This window comes from Vidua chalybeata, chromosome 3, assembly GCF_026979565.1.
Source record: "Vidua chalybeata isolate OUT-0048 chromosome 3, bVidCha1 merged haplotype, whole genome shotgun sequence".
Lineage (NCBI taxonomy): Eukaryota > Metazoa > Chordata > Aves > Passeriformes > Viduidae > Vidua > Vidua chalybeata.
Genome location: NC_071532.1, coordinates 16,436,344 through 16,456,077, shown reverse-complemented (window position 1 = coordinate 16,456,077; position 19,734 = coordinate 16,436,344). Strand labels below are relative to the sequence as shown.

The 19,734-nt window shown below is 39.7% G+C and overlaps 1 protein-coding gene across 1 annotated transcript in view; it reads right to left on the bottom strand.

Moving 5' to 3' along the window:
* The window catches only part of AKT3 (AKT serine/threonine kinase 3), a 150,191-nt gene extending 131,291 nt beyond the window's left edge, over positions 1-18,900 (bottom strand). Inside the window, exons 1-2 of the mRNA XM_053937280.1 lie at positions 18,589-18,900; positions 6,370-6,524 (exon numbers count right to left, since the gene is read on the bottom strand). Of these exons, the coding sequence (XP_053793255.1) occupies positions 6,370-6,415 (46 nt within the window). The 5' untranslated portion in view covers positions 6,416-6,524; positions 18,589-18,900. The remainder of the gene's footprint in view (positions 1-6,369; positions 6,525-18,588) is intronic.
* Positions 18,901-19,734: the final 834 nt, after the last annotated feature.

Below are 19,734 nucleotides of genomic sequence, written 5' to 3'. Positions count from 1 at the left end.
TAAAGTTATTTAGCAAAGAGAGCAGCCCATCCTAGTTACATCAAGTTTAAGATTTTCATATGGTTCTGATCCTCTTCAAGGAAAAGTATGGATGAAAACGTTATAATTATTCCAAAAGGAAGATCTTGGTAGTCAACTACAAAGTGAGTGGGACAGAGAAAGGCTCAGAGGCCCTCCTCTCCCTGTGGGGTAGTTGCAGGAAAACAGTATCTAAATACGTATATCTCTGCTCATAGTGTATGTGGGGGAAAAAAAACAAAACACACCCAAGCAAAGAAAAACCAAAAACAACAAAAAACCCAACAATAACAAAAACAACACACAAACAAACAAAAAAACCCAAACAGTGCTGACTGCAAGCAACTTTACAGATTTACCTAAATCCACTTCTACAGTGAGTGCAAAATATAGCAAGATTCTTAACTATCTGGGAATTAAAAAAAAAAAAAAGAATCTAGCTACCATATAAGGATATAAGAAAGGTCACACTACCAGTTTTCCTTCCTTTGGTCCACATGGAACTGCCTCTTATAAATTCATACGTTTTGTTGGAACTTCCCATTTTGCATTAATTAGATAGAATTAGGGTAGAACAACTACGATATGAAAGGCTTATTTCGTTTCAAGTTGTTTATATCAATCAAGACTTTACCTTAAACTACTACTGACTAAGACAATTAGAAAAAAATTATTTAAATTTCTTCTACTTTGTGCAGCAGATGTTCAACATAGTCTATTTAAATTTGTCTTTGTTGGAGGTGTGTTAAATTGCTCAAATAATTCAGACAATCTGCAAACAAGATTTCTGACAGGTTGTGAATAACACTCAATACGATAACTTCTGAGATTAATTTTCCAATCAAGGCATTTATGTCCCCATTAAAAAAATACCAAAAAAAATACAAAAAAAAAAAAAAAAAAAAAAAAAAAAAAAAAAAAAAAACCAAAAAAAAAAACCAACAGAGGAAAAAACCCCTCAAATATGAACTCAATCTCCAGAGTGTATTTCCAAAATTAACATCTGTTTGGTTTTGGTTCAACTGTAAAAGCCAATGTCCACTACATGGAATAATACAGATCTTTTATTGGATTTGAGCCAGGGGGAGGAAGAAGAAGACATGTTACCCTAAGACTATAAATAATTTGTACTTTAAACAACAATTCTATTACTATTTGGAACAATAGCTTTATTCCACTACACTATTTATTCTTCTTGAAAGAAGATATAACAATTTTCCACACAGTTATTTCTCAAAATCCCATGATACCTGCATCATGTCCTGAATCTCAAAGATGAAAACAGAGCAGAGTTGAGTCAATCCCATCACAGTAAATCAAACACTTTCTATGAACTGTATGAATTTAGAAATATTAACACTACTTCAATTTTAGATACTAAGAAGTTATGAAAGGCATTTTAAAAAAGAAGAAATAAAAAAAAAATCATTGAGTGAAAAATCTTATTACAGTATTTCAGTGATACATACACTTTTTACAGGACAATCTCATTACAGGAAAGCTTCATGACATCTGTTTTTTTACCACCATCTCATTACATCAAACTTCTTAAGTTATTACAGTTAAGCCACAACAATTTTGGACTTTGGTTCCCTCTCTACAAAATTGGAATGCTGGTCCATGTACCATGTGAGCCATGTGGAGATTGCCATGGCAAGCTGCATCACCTAACGCACCACACCAGAACACCAAAGCCCAAACAGAGGTAAGGCAATGAAGTGTGGCAACACAAGCACTAACTGACAACATATTGCTTTGTCTTTAAACAATGATTTAGCCATCATGCTGTCCTTACACACGAGGTATATCCTCACCAAAACCTTACTCTTTCAATTAAAGACAAAGTTAGCTGACACGTTAAATTTAAAACTGGGTCCTTTAAAAAGTTAGCATCTGTGTCAATTCTTCCTTTGTCCCTAATGATCTTTCAGTAACATGGTAACAGAAACTCTTAACTCTTTTCATATGTTTAAATTAATTGAAATTCTGTGCACAGGTTATATATAAAGAAATTAGGTTGCAATTAAGCATAGTTATGAAAGATTCTTAAATCTAATTGTTGTGACTATTATAGACCACAGACAAGGTCAAGTCTACAACTCAGAAAACTCTGGCTTTAAAGAAAAAATACCACATGAATTATATATGCATAAAACTCACTTTTGTAATGATACAGCCCTAATGACACTAGGCATGTTCATAATGTAAAAAAACATCTGTTTCCAAACTGAGAAATTAAAAACATATCCCTCCCTGCAAATCATTAAATTTAATTTAGTAAATACAGTAAAAGCATGTTAAGTAAAATTAAGGACACTAACTTTTACATAAATTTAAAGATACTCTGCAAAACATTGTCCTCTGCAAATCCAAAATGTAAAAGTCATTTCAGCAATTACTGCAGAGTGCTTACACTAACTGCAATAATGTCAAATATTTAATTTCTGTTTATCAGCAACAAGGTTCAGGTCACTCTATTTAAGGTTTTTAGTCAAAACTGCTTCCCTTTCATCTGTATGCATTATAAGGAAAAATGTCAGTGTCATCTAAAAAGTAAATTCGTAAAGGAAGATAATGCATCTCTCTCCTCATCTGGCTACAGGTATAACTGGAGAACACTGAAAGAAAGAAAAATTATCCTCACTGAGCCAGTGAATTGCAAAAATATCTTTGCAGCCACATGTGGACACAGGGCATGAGCTGCTTGGTTCTTCTTCTAAGCCATTCTTACAATATACATTCCCACTCCTCTCACCTGAGCAGAGACTCTGCTCTAAGGAGACTGCTTGCTCTGTTGGCCCTCCACTTGTTCAAGTTCTGATGTCTCACAGGGATCTGATCAGTACTTTAGTTCAGATAAGGAAAGTGCTTTTGCAGCAAATCCTCCCTAGTTAATGCACTTTCATCTGCTGCTTGAAGCAGTCCCACAGTGCACAAACCTGGTTCCTTTCAGATGGAACTAAAAGCCACACAATGTACTCTAGGAGCACTACCACTGCCAAAGGGGCACAGAAGCAGACAGAAGCCAGGCCAAATTAACACCCACTTCACTTTACAAATGCACTAAGCGCAGATAGGTATCGAGTCCCCATCACTAATTACTTCATTCCCCAAATCTGCTCTTGCTGGGCTGCATTATTTGTTCAGGCACACCCAGTCTCTGTGCTTCAAGGTCTCCTTTCACCTGGGACCCAAGGTTCCCCAAGTTTCTCAGGCACTCCTTCTCCCTGGGTCTTGTGTCTTCTATTGTCCAAAGTTCTCACCTCCAGCCTCTCATCTCTGCTCGTCTGACCTTTCATATACAACAGCTTACTCTTCCACAGTATCATCTACTCTCAACACACTGAAACTGCTTCTCCTAAAGACTACTCAAAGCTCAAGTATGATCAGTCTCAAAAAAACTTAAATCTGCCATTTCTTAACTTTGAGTAAAACATTAATACTTTAATGGGTGCCTCATTTAAGCAGACACAGAAAAATAGGTATTTGAAGCCGTGTAGCCTCATATCTGAATCTTTAGTGCTCAAAGCAGGCTTAAAACCTTACAAACATATAGCCCTCAGCCCTCTATCACCGACATGGATACAGCACTAAGAATAATAATAAAGCAAACATCTTTTCACTGCATTTCACAGCCATTTGTGGTGCCCTAACATACCCTGTCCTCCCTAGCCTCTCTCTAGCAGAGTGTCAATTCAGAGATAGATCCTCAGCTCTATTTTTAGTCCTCCCCTCTCATTTCTACATTGAGTTTGCCTAACTCGCCTTTGTAATGGCCCATCTCATTAGAAAGCTCCTCAAAACCATTTTTCATCCCAATACCTTCAAGTCATCCTCATACTCCTGACTGGGTTGTGAATCACAAAAATAAGTTGGATTTTTTTTTTCCCTTTCCTTGTATCACAAACCATACTGACTGCTGAAGGGGACAATTTTAAGAGGTCCAGGACTATAGTCTCATGACCAAGTAATTCAGCATAACAGAAACAGATCACTCAACTGAAGCAGCCCAAGCCCCTGTGGTCCCAGCAGGAAGGGTTTACAAATTTTATTTCTAGATAAATTCAGTCTGGAGTCTCAGAAATTGATGCTGCACCATACACTTGGCTCAGAGCTGTCCAAAGGACCAGTCACTGGGGCTGGAATTCATTCAGTATCTGCCTGGAGAAGAGATCCCACACTTACCCTTCTCCACTAGAACATAGCTTGTACCTACCAAAACCAGCCTGTGAACTGAGCCAATGTGTATCACGTGTGAATGATCAAAGAATTCACTTTAAAACTATAACAGAATGAGCGCTTGTGGAAGCAAGACAGCTTTACCCAATCCCATGGTGCTTCTTTACACAGACAGAAAATATTTAGCTGCCAAAATAAGTGTTTACTGAACATATTCTCAGAATATAAATTAAAGTTGGATAATTTTTCTTGGCAAAATTTAACAAATACACTTAGCAACTTTGATTTTCTCGCTCCAGAGCAAGGTCAGAGTAAAAGTTGTAACTGTATGAAGTGTATGACCATTGAATAAAATGCTTATGAATTCTTAGCATTGGGAAACATAACCGTGCTTTTCCTTTGGTTTTCAGAAACAAATAAAAGAAACACTTTAACCCACCAACAACCAGAACAAGTCAAAGAAAATTAAGGACAATATTAGATGCAATTTAAAAAAATTTGCACTAAAACCTACACAGTTATGTATAGTAAGAAGAAAAAAAAAAACAACCATAAATTCAAAGTTATTAATGATAAGGAAAAATGCATGCCATGAAATGTCTTTAATTGGAAAAGAAAACAATTAGTAACAAAACTGACCTCAAAATGTCAACTTGGTGGGCTTTTCTTCAATTAATTGATAGTAAAACAGGGTAAGAAGAAAAACCTTTATTTAACATTTCAGAATTTCAAATATTAAGTAAGATATTGAATTTCAGTGTCCATTTGTGGATCCCAGTAATTAATATATGCATATCCAGTGCTCACAGAGTTGAGCAGTTGTAATAAAAGTGAGCAATATTACCTGAAGGAACTGATGTCATGTAAAAGAAAATTATTTGGCGCATCCTAACCATTCAAATACATTTGAAAGAAATTTATATTAAATAATCAAAACAGGAAATCAGATCTCCAAATTGAATAAACAACAACAAGGTGGAAAGGAAAAATAATTTTAAAATTTAAATAGTTCCTGTCATGTTAAATATTATTTGTTATAAATACAGGTATATACTCCAAAATAGGAAGTAGGCCTTAAGTTTAACATAGTTTAGCTCATTTTCATTTACAATACCCATAATGCATCCTGAAATACAATTTATGCAAGAATAATAGAAGAATAATAAACTTTTTCTCTCATTATCTTGCCTTCCTTGACATTTAAAGTCAATCTGCAATAACAAAGCTAATAATGATCTTTGTCTTCATACACTGCTATTGAAGCAAAGCATTTCTTGTAAATTAAAGGGTAATTTTGTTCCCACTATTTCAGTCTAATCTTTCTGGGCTAGGATCACAGAAACTCATTACATAAATCACCCTAAAATCCAGATCACCCCCTCTCTGTGAAAGAGGTTATATTCTTTTGAAAATAATCATGTGTGCAACCACAACCTAAAGCAGAGCAGCATGAAGCATGGAAGATTTCATCCAAAGTTCATCACATGATATGAATGCCAGATATCTCTAGAGGTTTCACATCCAAAGCTGAACATACAGCAACCGCCCCAAGTTTGCAAATCACATGGTAAAACATTTTAAAGAGACATCTCAAGAATTCACGGGAATTCAAATATAACAGAAAATCATGCTTTATACTGGCTTATAGTTAGAAATATATTCTTTAATCATATGGCTTCCAGGTCTGCTAAGTAATTAGGTGTATGCTGATCTTTATGCAAGTATTATGTTGATTTTACTGGGACTACTTGCATCTCTAATACGAGCTGAGCCACACTGAATGATTTTGGCATCTAGGAAATTTCACACCAAGTATCACATCTAGAGCAGCTTCCAGGCAACCTCTGACTGCACACCTCTATTACTGCCCCTTCCAGCTGCCACATCAGTCAGCTTAGTCTGATGCACAGGTAACAGCAACTACAGCAACAAGGTTCAAGGTGGAGTGGGAATTACTGAGTCCAACTTCCTCTGCACTGCCAGCTATCCCCACAAACAGGGGCAGTGCTGAGGGTTACATATCAATACCAACAAGGCCTGAATCTGACCAAATGGTCAGATTAGCTTGCTCCAGAGCAGAAGATAAATCAAGAGCATTCATCTGTGTAACCATGCATTGCACATGGTGTAGGAGGCATCAGAAAGCATTTTCCATGAAAAGGTAGAACTTACCCCTCTTCTGTACCCAGCCTTCCTTCACAATGGTAACATCGCTCATGATGACTCCACTCTGAACCCCAAACTCAAAAGAGTATTTCTTTGAGTTATCAGCTTGTCTGTTTGGCTTCTCTTGTGCCGCTCTTCACAATTTCTACTGATGAGTCAGACTGGAAGGAAATATTAGAAAAAGAATTTGAGTCTTTTATATTTTTCTCACTTGACAGCCAACAAAAAAGTCTTTGTTGATGTATTTCACTGACTGAGCTCATATTAAAAATCTGCCTTTATTTTTAATTAACTGTATAACACAATCATGTTTCTAGTCTTACAGCACATTTTCCATGAACACTACAATACTAAAAAGCAGCAGAATGTGTTAAAATTTAAGTCATATGGCACTTTTATAAAAGGCACACAGCAGAATTCTCTTGTACTAATTTAACAAGATACTGTTAAATGAAAGGCTCCCGGCCCTGCTTCAAAGGTCCAACTCTGAACACTCAGGAACAGAGAACTGTTCCCACAGTTGTCAGAACCAAGCAATGGACAAGTGCTTCTTCTGTTATGGCTACCTACAATCATATTAAGAATGTGAGAAAATGGAATGAAAGGTTACATTCTTGCCACTTCCCCTATAATTTTATTATAGCCAATACAAATCCTGAACATACAAGAGTTTTTCAAAAAACAGCATCATCTCCAAGTACACAAACAGAAAAACAACTTCTTATAAGTACAAATTAACCAAAAACACCCCCCAAATGTTCAGTTTATAAAAAGAAGAAGTGCATGTTCTCTCAAAGCTTTCAGCCAGGCAGTGACAAGATTGCTCTTTTCCCTATAAACCTCAGCCTGCAGGGCACAGAAGGGAAGTTAGTCCTGGAACAGGACATACCACTCTCAGAAGCCACAACCCTCTCTTGACCACCTCACTATCAAAGTACCTAACAGCTGTGAAGAGGAGATAAATAGCACTACAATTAAGTAAGAAGAGAAGCCAGAGGCCAGGAGACATTTCCTTTTTCCAGCAAACTGCCTTTCCCCTCCAACCTTCAAAATAAAGAGAAGCATTCAAATAATGCCCATCCAGAAAAGCGTGGGAAGCCAAGAAATGGGATTTCTCTGACGGTGGAGGAACACCCTTCCACAGCTCTACACAGGAGCACACATGTACACAGTGGTGGCACAGAACAGGAACCCCCACACAAGTTTATTGCTATCAAATGCAGCCCATACCTATCCATTTAGTAGGCTGACCAACAAATATAAATGGGAAAGAAGCAAATATGACTGGGCTAGAAGCAATATGTGCAACAAACAAATGAAGAAAGCACTGGGAAATCAGCTTTTTTAACACATTCAAGTACAAACCAAAAACAGAATCATTACAGACATATAGGTTATTTCTTATTTTTCATTTGAAATATGTGTATTTGCATGACACAGCTGCTAGATGGAAGGCTACTTCTGAATGGATGCTGTAACATGCAAAATAAAACTTGGCATGAGTATTTTTTCAATTGGTACACAACAAAAAAACAGCACAACCTGATTTTACAGAAACACTCTCGTGTGCTCATTTAAGTCTTGCTTTCACTAAACTATTTTTTTTTCAAAAACACTCAGTATTTCTGCATAGAAGTAAAAATCACAATGTTAAACTCGTTAATACTGCAAAGTTTAAGTAATATTGACTACTGTGTCTCTGAGACATCCCCACAGCACTGGCAGATGTTGCAGTGAGACCTGCACAGGTGACACAAAACCTTTGGCATTGGCATCACACCCTGTCGTGTGCAGCATGACACCACACACCTGTGTCTAGGAACACACCCTGTTTAAGCTTTCATAAGAGTTAAAAGAAAATGTTATGTACATTTTGGAAGGACATGAGAATGTTTTACTGATGTTAATTGATCTAACTTTAGCTGCTTAGGCATCATATTATACACAAGCCAGTACAGCAGAAATAACTAAAGCAGGCATTTCCACATCCTGCACCTTACTAATGTGAGAGCTAATTTCTGGGTCAGACATTTTCAGAACTTTTGTTTGCATGCTTTAAACAAGATAAGCAAGTCTATCAGCTGTGCATGAAAAGAGATCTGACAGATTAAGACACGTGCCTGAAAGCAGGCTGCTGTTCTGCCGTTCTGGATCACTGCAGCACAGCATCAGCTCTTATTACAGACACATAAATCTTTACAAAGCCCAGAGGTGGGTGTCAAACAACTGTGACCTAAGAGCAGCTGTTCTAGGAAGAACGTGTAAGCACGTCAATTCCCAAATACCCAACTTCAGTTCAGTTTTCTACAAGACTTCCATTGCATTTTTTGAAAGTAGTCACAGTTAATTTTGTTTTCCAGCTATAAAGACACAAGAAGCAATGTAATACTCAGTATTTACCTTGGGCTGGCATATGTTGTGATACATTTTACCCTTTTGGCAAATTTAATGTACTTTCTATTTTTGGTGTGCACTTGTGAACAGTGCAATGATTTATTCTTATTGGTAAAGACATAGCTATAAGAAATTAACTTCTGTACTAAGTAGCAATAATCTTGTCTGCCCACAGACTGATCAATCAGTCCATGATTTATGAATGAATTCATGCTTGAAGCTCCCTATTTACCTACTGATTACAAATAAGTTAGTGTTACACAATCAAAATCTGATCTATGACCGACTTTCATGACAGACAGTGCCTGAAACAAACTCAAGTGTATGTCTGTAGGCTTGCATCCCACCCATCACATGTACTGCTTTACTAAATTCTGAACAAAATCCCCAAAATACAAAAATCATATAAATATGGTGATAAAATTAACTGCACTATTCCCAGTTTAGCTTCACAGTATTACCAGAAACAACTTTAAAATTACCAACAGTTCTATGGTTGTATTGATTGCTCCATTACTGGGTAATTAAAAGTCAAGCTGAATTACATAGGAAGCTGAAGGAGATAAATCAAAGCATTAAAAAGTTAATGAAAATAAAGGTTATATGTGCACACTACACTTTCAAGAAGCCATTTGTAAGCAACTGCAATATTATCTCTTATTAAATGACTTTAGGCCTTTCTAAATGCTGTACTCCTTGACTCTAGAAGTCATTCAGCAATGCTCCAGAAGAGCAGAATCTTGAGAATTATTTCTTATCGTGACCAAAACTGTCCTTATAGTGAAAAACAGTCACAAAAAAGCCTTTCCTAAAGATGTAATAAAGAATTGTGTATAGATGTAAAGGAGTTGTCTGAAACACATGGAACAAAAACGCTCACATGAAAACAGCATTTAATCTATAGTTCAACTACTTCAAGAAAAGCTACAGAAATGTTTATTCTGCACATCTGGCATAGAACTTAAATACTTGTTAGCAATCAACTCTGCTCTCCCAATGCATTTGAAGTTTCAGCAGCCAGTATGCAGTAATTTTTACAGTTTACCATACTGCTATATAGGATGAAATAGGAGAAAAAGATGTTAGAACTGAATTTGACAATGTTTTGCATTACAGCTGTTTCCTACAGGGAAGAACTTGACTTGTTCTTATATATCTTCCAGCAACTTGAGAACACATCAGATTTTTTTCCCTCCCACTTTTTTTTTGTATCTTATCAAACTTGGAAGATATTTTTCCAACAATATATTGTGTGTATTCTGCAGACAGTATCAGATAGTATGCACAATACATACAAGAACCCACTGTCAGCATACTTTATGATGCAGGTGTAAAAATTTACTCCATTACAATCAGTGATGCGAAGAATTTAGGGACACAGTTTAGTGGCGGACTCGGCAGTATTAGGTTAGCAGTTGGAAAGAGCTTTTCCAGCCTAAATGATTCTATGACTCTATGCAAATACCTGCTGGGGTGTTTTATCTCATAAAAAATGCACAACTTTTCATTTTTTTCTTCAGGAAGTTATTAAGCTACTTTTGTAGCATGAGATAAAACAATTATCTACTATTATACTTTTAATCTCCTAGCTGTAAAGGTTTCAAAGGCAACTTTCTGACCAAAGATTAACCAGAGACTACTACAACCAACAGACTTCTAGATCCCTGTGCCAAGGCTCATAGTTTCCCTGAGCCATGGTAAAAACTAGCCAACACCTTCTCAGCTTTCATCTTGAACTTTAAGAATATCAGCAACATAGAGAAGAACCATCTTACTTCATGATATGGGAACTGTAACATCAACAATTAAAATGAGCAATGGACCATTCAGTAGAAAGCTGACTTTTCCCCAGCTCCTGTTTTTAAATTAAAGGAGGGTCTCATGCCCACCACAGCAGGCAGCTACCTACAGAGACCTGGTGAATACTGAGAAGGAAATAAATCCCTTCCAAGCAGAAGAACTGAAAACAATGTGCAAGTGAATTATCATTGAGATTCATAAGAACAGACAAGACTCCCTTGAAATCTGGGCATCTTCCCATTCTCCCCATGACAAGAGACAGCTGAGTAAAGAAGACAGCACCCATAAATTCAGCATAAATTGTATGATTCAGTTCTCTGTTGTAAGAACTTTCATAAACACAGGCTTCTACTTTCAACAATTTTGGAGCTGAGAAAAAAACAGAAACTCTCACATTTACCAACTCAAGTTACCAGAGAGAATACCAGGAGAATCAAGTTCAGTGCTTCCTGTAATGATCCCTATAACTTCTTCTACCATTATCAACTCAGTGAATCATCCAACCTTGTTCTCGTAATATATGAGTATTACCATTTCCCCTTTTTCAAGTTTAGTAAAATGTTTGGGGGGAAAAGAACAGTAAGTGAACCTTTCTGATTCCCTTTATCTGACTCACTGAGATTCTTTGGTCCCCCATGTAAGCAGAGCCAAATCTCATCATCTCTATCTCCTTGTTTTTCAGAAAAGCAACCGAATTATTTTGTGCATACACACAATACAGACATAACCAAAAAAGCAGTTCTCAGTGGCTTCCATCACACACATTTGTTTCCTTGCTTTGGGGGCTTTTTTCTTCTTTGTAGCAGATCAAGCAATTAGGAGTTCTTCTCAAATTTGACTTTGACTCCTCCCAAACAACCGAGCAGGCTGTAACGGTTTCCAAAGCAGGTTGTGTTCCCCAAGCAAGGAATTCAAAATGTCAAGGCTCTAAACTAAAACCAGAGTTATCTTTAGGAATGGAAGCTGAAATCCAGGCTTTATTTATATGAAAAACACATGCATATCCTCCTCCCCTAGCAAAGCTGGCCAAACAATTAGAGGATAGCACATCATCAAAAATTACACAAAAGACTATGACAGAACAGAGATGGCTACAAAACTTGCTAAATGAAATTAGACTATACTGTTAATGGAAGAGTCACATTCAGGTGAGTGCTTTACCTAAAAGTATGAAGTATTTATACAGGCTTTTATAAACTACCTATTCTGGAATTCTGGTTATACTGACTCATTTAAATACTATCACAACTTAGACTGAGGGAAAAGGAACCTCTAGGCACATAGTATTTGTCCAACTTATTATGTCAATTAAAAATTGAAAAAAGAAATACAAAACACCCCACAATATCAAACCAACACAAAATAGGAACTGATTTGATGAGGCAAAGAAATTAACAAGAAATATTATTTAAAGAAAATAGATCCTAAATTTATAAAATAGTAAACTTCATGTACATATGATTAAAATTCTGAAAGATAGCTTATATACTTTGTAAATAGACATATTTACAGTTTTTAAAACCAATATAAAAATACCCAAAGATCTCTCCATGACAGGCATTGCAAATACTTTTTAAACTATATTGCATCCTAAAAGCCTCAATGAACTTTAAGAAAATTGGTATTAGAAATTCACTTGTAACAACTTTACTTTGTAAGTTTTGATTTGGAATAATGAGGGACATGATAGGAAACTGGCACTGCCTACACCTTGTGGTAAGGAAAACGAACATACTTCGGAAAACATAAATAGCTCATTCTAATGCATGCTTACGCATATGCTTAATATTTGCAGTGTTCTATTTTCACTTTCAGTATGTCAAAAAGCTTCACATAACTAATATATGCTCAGATAAGCCTAGTTAAGAGAATGCAGGCACACTGAAATATTAACATACAAGTTAGATGTTTTATTTAGATTCTGCAACTGATTAAGCTTATCAGGAAAGAAACCATCATTCTGTATTTTATTTCCCATTACAATGACAAAGCAAGTTATTTTAAGGGACAAAGGTATAATTAAAGCAAGGTGAACAAAGCCACCCTTGCCTTTGTTTACCAAGGTATAAAGGAAGTTTCTAAATGTAACTAAATTGTTTCTTTAGAATCCCATGTGAAACATTAACAACCCATTGTTTTGCCTTGTGTTTATTGACAAAAATGCTTTTAATCCTTTTTGTCCCCCTCAAATCACATAAAACAATAACTGAAAAGCAGACAGAAGCAGACATAAAACTTATTACACTGCACGTCTGAAATGTAACCAAAGAATACATTTCAAGTAGAAAAGATGAAGAGAGGGCTAAAATTATGCATTATAAAAAGTCACTGAGGCAGTGATCTTAGGAGGGTTTTGAGACTCAGAGAAAGTCAAATCATGATTAGCTAGGCTGGGTATCACAACTATGACACGTTACTTCACTCAACCCTTCAAAACATATGTAATAAGTTTAATTTGCCATGGATTAATGTAGGAATACTAATCCTTGCCTTTTAGAGACAAAGTTCCTTTGCTCTTTAAAAATATAGTTTGGAAGATACTCAAACAATAAAGAAAAAATAAACATAACTTCCATCTTTTTAAAACAAACTAAAATTAATTTTCTATGTCTAACAGACTCAGAAAAAAAACTAACCTAATTTTCAAAAGTTCAAAGAATCTGGAAATTCCTAGTCATTCTAGCAGAGATTTTAAAAGATACCTTTCAAGAGATACAAATCAAAGTTTCATTAAACTCATGTATTTAATTATTTCTGTGATGGTAACTTTTCTGCAGCACAACTCTGCATTGTGCATAAAAGACCAAGAACACCATTCAATAAAAACCAGCAATACATGAACTACTCATGAGTAACAAGAAATTACTGAGAAAAAAAAAAGGGTTCTCAAACTATTAATATAAAAGATGATAAAAGTTCTGTGACATGCCTACCAAATAGCTTTCTTTTAAACTTCTATATAGTAGATTTTATTTGTTATGTCTACATTGAACAAATCAAATTCTGAATTGTCTTGTAATAGGAATGAACTTCGTGATTCCTTTCTACAAAGCAACCAAACACTGCTGAACCTACTGTCAAATCTTGACACTGCAACATGACTAGAACATAATCAACTTCTAACCTAAAACCTTCAGATCTTCTTGTTCACACTCAAAATGCATTATTTTCATGAACCTGAGACCTGGATTTTTTAAGGACAGAAGGAGTTCTCTACAACCCTAACTTACACACAGGTGCAGAGCTTACTAGGTGAAGGTCTTTGGCAAATGTTATATGAAAGGTCAGATTAAATGAAAGTTGCATGTACAACCCTAATTCTCTGTCTCAAAGTGTATTAACACATTTAGAGAAGGATATAATAATTTCAATAAAAGCTCATGAGGCAAGCTGCAACAATTACATATCTCAAGAAACACAATGAATACTTAGGAGAAAAAATAAATGTGTGTTGGTAGAAATTTTTTGCAGGATTGCTGAGACTCAACCAAGAACCACTGCATTAATTCTGTGGTGTCAAACCAGCTGTACAAGAAGTGACTGTTGGGCACTGACATTCCACACCTATAAAAAGGCAGTGGTGAGATCTTCATTGATCTAAAGCTGAAGTAGGGTCTTCATCTCTGCTCCTGCTATAGGAGACATCCAAACAACTTTGTCACGTGAACAATGCAGGGAAGTTTGGCAAAACATGCTGTCAAATCATTCTGACATGCACACGAAATTTTGTGGACCCAGTTGTATTCTTAATAGAATTTTAAAATCACTACTGTTATTTAGCCAAGATATTACAAAGGAAAAAAATTACAGGGCAACAATGTGTTCTTAATGCTATTTTTGATCAGTATGACTCACACTTAGACACTCAGATAGAAATATGGGAAGAAGAAGATTGGTCAAGATGGCTTCAACATATATTATTTATCCTAAGCATAAGTGTTGACACAAACAGTATCAAAAATCAAATAAATACTTAAATTGAGCAAAAATAAGCACCTTCACATACAAAAGCCAAATATGCTTACTCTCCTTGACTGTAACATTTAATGTTATTAAATCTTGGGGGATTTTTTTGAAGTATTAACTTTGCTACATCTTCCTACTACACCTGAACAACAACTTTAAATAATAAAGGAAAAAACAATCTGTTTTAAATCCTCAGCATGCATCATAAATGCCCATACTTATTGACCTAGAGTCACAGAACAAGGATAAAACACCAAATAATCACCTACTATATACCCTTGGATTTTTTTTTTCAGTTTTTCTATTAAAAAACTATTAGTACATACTAGTGATTTGCATAAATAAGTTTCACTTATAAACTCTTATACAGAGTTTAGAATATTGTTCATACAATTACCCAAGATAAATGTATAAACCAAAAGTTTAAAGATTAATTTTTATGCTAAGAAAAAAACCAAAAAGTTAACTTCCACATTCAGTGTTTTAGTATTTGCTGGTAGGATTTGGGTTGGGATTTTGGGGGGACTTTGGTGTTTGTTTTGGGGTTTTTTGTTGTTGTTTCTCAGTCTTTAACATTAATTTTTAAACAGCTTGAATCAGCTTTTCCAGCTATTGTGTAACTTATCTTTAGAAAGTAATCTTTTCTATACCACAACAACTTGTTGCCAAGAAGATTAACTTGTGCAACACATTTATTTACCAAGAAGACCCTGTAATCCTGGGGAAGTACACCAGAAAGAAAACACATTGGTCGGCAAGCAAGTTTCTCGCTGAAACCACACCTTTCCTCACAAGCAATGCAAAACTTCCTGAACTACATGTTGTGCTAGAAAGCACCCCCTGCCTCTTCCATGGTATTCTTATTGGGCCTATCCTGACAGAATGACAATCCTAGATAGCACTAATTGATCTAATATTCTAGAATAATATGAAATGGCACTTAAGTTGGCAGTCTTTTCTTATAAAAGACAGTACTTCAAAAAGAAGTGGGCTGTAAAATTCATACAAATACTGAAAATAAAAGCAACCTTTTAATTTCAACAAAGCTCGTAGATGCACACATTTAACTATTCCCTCTTTTTGAATTGCTACTGTAGTTCACAAGGGGACTATTGCACATTTTAAACAGAATGTTTATTTTATTAGTTGGAAATAAGCAAACTTTTCTTATATACACGACCAAACCCCCTACAAAACACGCAGTTACAGCCTGGCATGTTACTTTCACACAATTTCACACAATTGTGTTACTTTCAGGAAATCAACTCATTTATGCATTATTCATATCAAAATGAAAGTATGGCACATGAAGTCTTCCATCAGTGTATGTCCACACTCTTTCACTCTTCAGTGAGGATTAAAATAAGTAGCCTGCCCAAGCCATGAAAGCTGCCAAAGAATACTGGGTCTCTGTTTCAAAACTGAAGGAAAGCTAGGCTACCATGTTGCCAAGTCCACATCACCTGTTGCATTAACAGCACAAAATGAAATTGTAAGCACACAGTTACAAGAAACTGTATCATCTTCATACTCAGAACAGCACAGAAACTTCAAATGTATTTTAACACAAACCACTTTAGTAATGGTTCATAATTTCCAAAACAATTGATTATTTCGAAATAATACTTCTTGGGCATAGAAATTATTATTCAGTAGGTCTCTTTAAACTGGGATAATGTGCACCCAGAAGATGAAAGAACACACAATCATTCGGTGTTAGGCAAATTCCAAGTTGTTTGAAGGATCTTTTGGTTATAATAAAAACTTCAGATACATGCTGTTGCAAAATGCAGTAGGAAGTCAAGATACAGTTTCTGGTCAGTGTCTTGCAAACAGAAGCTTGGATTACAAGCAACTGCAGAGCTCTAGTAAGTGGTTTTGAGTCAAACTTAAAAAAACACATCAGAGTATTTTCCCTTTCACAAAGCATTTTTTCTATGTCAAACAGTCAACAATTTCTAGTACAAATCAATGCTACCCCGTCCTTATAACTGTATCTATTTCAACTGGGGCAAAGTTAAAACTAGTACCAGCCTGAATTCTCACCTACTTCCCCTAGAATAGCAGCATTTTGCTCAAAAACACATAATCTGCCCCCAAAATGCAGAACAAATGAGGGAGTAGAATGCTGAAATACTACCTGTGAACCTATTTATGAAACTAAGGAGATTACTGAATCCATTCAAACCTAGTTAGAGCAATGCAGCACAGAATAAACTGTCTAAAACAAGACAGTCTCTTTAATATTATCTGTGTTTACACACACACCATGCACTCACATCAGACTAAAAAAAAAAAGAAATAGTTATTTAAATACACATAGCCTTCTAGGAAACAGAGACATCTTATCTCTGAAGTTTTTCTTTGGCCCTTATTTGAACTTGATTTACTGGTTGCATCCAACGAAAATACATCCACATGGACTATAATTAGTAATCCAATCCAATTAATGATATTGGGGTTCACTTATAGGCTCCTACCAAAATAAAAAAAAAAAAAAATCAAAATACCAAAACCAAACAGCCCTGCAAACTGAAGTAGTACACTTACTTTAAAAGTCAAAATAAGCTTCCTTCTATGCCTCCTGTACTCTCTTTCCATATTACTGTAAACAAGCAAATCTTGCCTATAGATCAGCTGGCAGAAACAGGAGATCATGCTTAAAATGTTCCTTGTCATAAGTTAAGGTCTACTTATCTGCATGCTTCTTGTCTTGAGAAGTAAAGCCCTCTATGTGCAAAATGCAGGGAACCATGTTTAGCAAAGTTTTAGCAAGCTCTAAACAAACATTAGCAGAAGAGACTGCTCTATATTTCTTCAGCACTGAAAAAAGTTGGCAGTGCATGTACATCAGACACATCATAATTTTTGTAATAAAACCCTTAAACAGAAACTGGGATATGTTTTCATAAAATTTATGAGATGATGTAGATATATACAAGGAGCCAGTCAACTAATAACTACATTAAAGAAAAAAGCAAAACTAGAATAAAGGTCAAGAGAGACTAAATTGTTTATCCTTTCCACCCACAGGAAAAGAAGATTTCTTTTTTTAAAAACGTTTAATCAACGTATCATGGGAGAACGCGAAACAGTCCTGGCTATTTCACGCCTTTTGGATTCCCATCCAGAAGTTAACTAAGAAGCGGTGCCCATACAAAGCAACCCCGCAGCCTATAAGCCCGGTAGTGCTCGTTACATCACGATCATTTGCATTTAAACTACAATATATAGCGCCGCGATCTCGCTGCCGAGGGGCGCCGCGCTGACCCCCTGCCAGGCAGAGCCCCCCGCCGCTCGCACCGCGCCGGGGCCGGCGGGTTCCCGCACGGGCACGCCCGGCCTGCCCCGCCCCGCGGCAGCACCTGCCGGGACCCCGCCCGGACAGATCCCGCCGCAGGCCCGGCCCGGGGCAGCCGCCGGTCACCCGGGGCAGCCGGCTGCGCATCAACTTTTGCATGTGGGCCGCGGCCTCCATGATGGCCGGGGCGGGCGGGCGGGCGGGCGGGGGGGCCGGTTTGTTTACTTGCAGCCAGAGCCGGCGACGGCGGCGGCAGCATCATCATCATCCCTTGTGCGAGGCGCTGCCATCGGCGGCCCGCGGGGCGCGGAGCTATTCTTAGCGCAGGGGCTGCGCGGGCACACACACGCACACACACGGGCATGCTCGCGCACACGCACAGAAGTTCCCAGCGGATAAAATCCCGCGCTAGTCCCGGCACCGGCGCCCACCGCACGGGCGCGGGGAGGGGCCGCCGCCGCGTGGGAACCTCCGGCCCCGCGCATCCAGCGCCCCCGGGGCGCACGCCCTGCCCTGCCCCTGCCGCCCCCCCTCCCCCGTTACATAACTCTCCCCGCCGAAACGCCCCTGCCCCGCCCTTCCCCACCCCGGCCCCGCACCCCGGCGGGGCGACCCCCGCCCCTCCGCCTCGCTCCCGCCCCGCCGCCGGCGCTAGGCCACGGGCGCCCCCGCCCCGCTCTCGCCGCCGCCCCGCATCCCCTCCCCGAGCGCCTCCGCCGCCGCCCGAGCGCCCCCGCCGCCGCCCGGCCCCTCCCGCCCCGTACCTGCAGAGGCGGCGGCGCCGCGGGCGCTGCTGCGGAGCCCGAAGGCGGCGGCGGCTTCGGGGGGAGAAGGGGAGGGAGGGCGCCGCTGCCTCCTCCCCTGTCCCCCCGCCGGGGTCGGCGGTCCCTGGCGGCCGGTGTCTCCGCGGGGGCGGGAGGAGGCGGCTCCGGCCCCAGGGCGCTGGCGGCGGCGGCTACATGGAGCTGCGCGCCCCGCTACGCAGGGAGGCGCCCGGGCGGGCAGCGCGGCCGCAACATCGATGCGCGGGGTCAGGAGGGCGGCGGCGGCGGCGGCTCCCCCCCGGCGCACTCACCCCGGAGCCGCCCGGGCCCCGCTCTCGGCTCCTCCCGCCGCCTCCGCCGGGCTCGTTATTGACTTTCAGGAAAACTCCCGACGTCACCGGCTCCCCCCGAGTGTCTCCCCCTCCGCGGCGGTGGCGGCGGCGGCGGCGGCATCCCCGGCTCTCGCGAGAAGCGCGGCGGGGACGGGGGGGGCCGCCAGACAGCGCGGGGGGAGCCAGACAGAGGGGGGCGGCTGAGGTGAGGGTGGGGGGGGCGGGAGGCAGGGAGGGAGGGAGGAGGAGGAGGAGGGAGCGGCGGAGGGCGGAGGGAGGACGGGGGAGGCGAGGCAGCCCGCCCGCCCGGCTGGCGGGCAGGGGCGGGAGCCGAGCGGAGCGGCGTGTCCCGTCCCGCCGCCGGGCCGCGGGTGGGAGCGGGAGGATGGATGGATGCAGGCAGCGGCGTTTGCCGGCGCTGCGGCGCGCCGCGCCTGGGTCTTTCCTTTCGGCATCGCAGCCCCTCGCCAGCCCCGTGTGCGTGTCCCGGGGTTAGTTCCCTTTGTTCTCGCGCTCTGCAGTTACACAGCCCCCCGCCCCGAGCTTGCCCTGGTACCCGGAGTGGTCCACTTCGCTCTGCAAACTCCTCCAGGGATAGAGCTACCAGTAACGCCGCAGGAAGCCGTAATTCTTCCCTCGCTGAAGTGTTTAGTGGGTGCGCCAGCCTCAGTGTTGCTAAATTGTCTGCAGGCTTCGCCTTATCCCGACGGGTAAATAAACACCTAGAGAAAGCGTACACCGGCGCTCCCGAGCCTCTGACTCTTGCCGCTGCCACAAGCCCTGTCGGAGCGGAGCTGGTGTCAGCAGAGCAGCC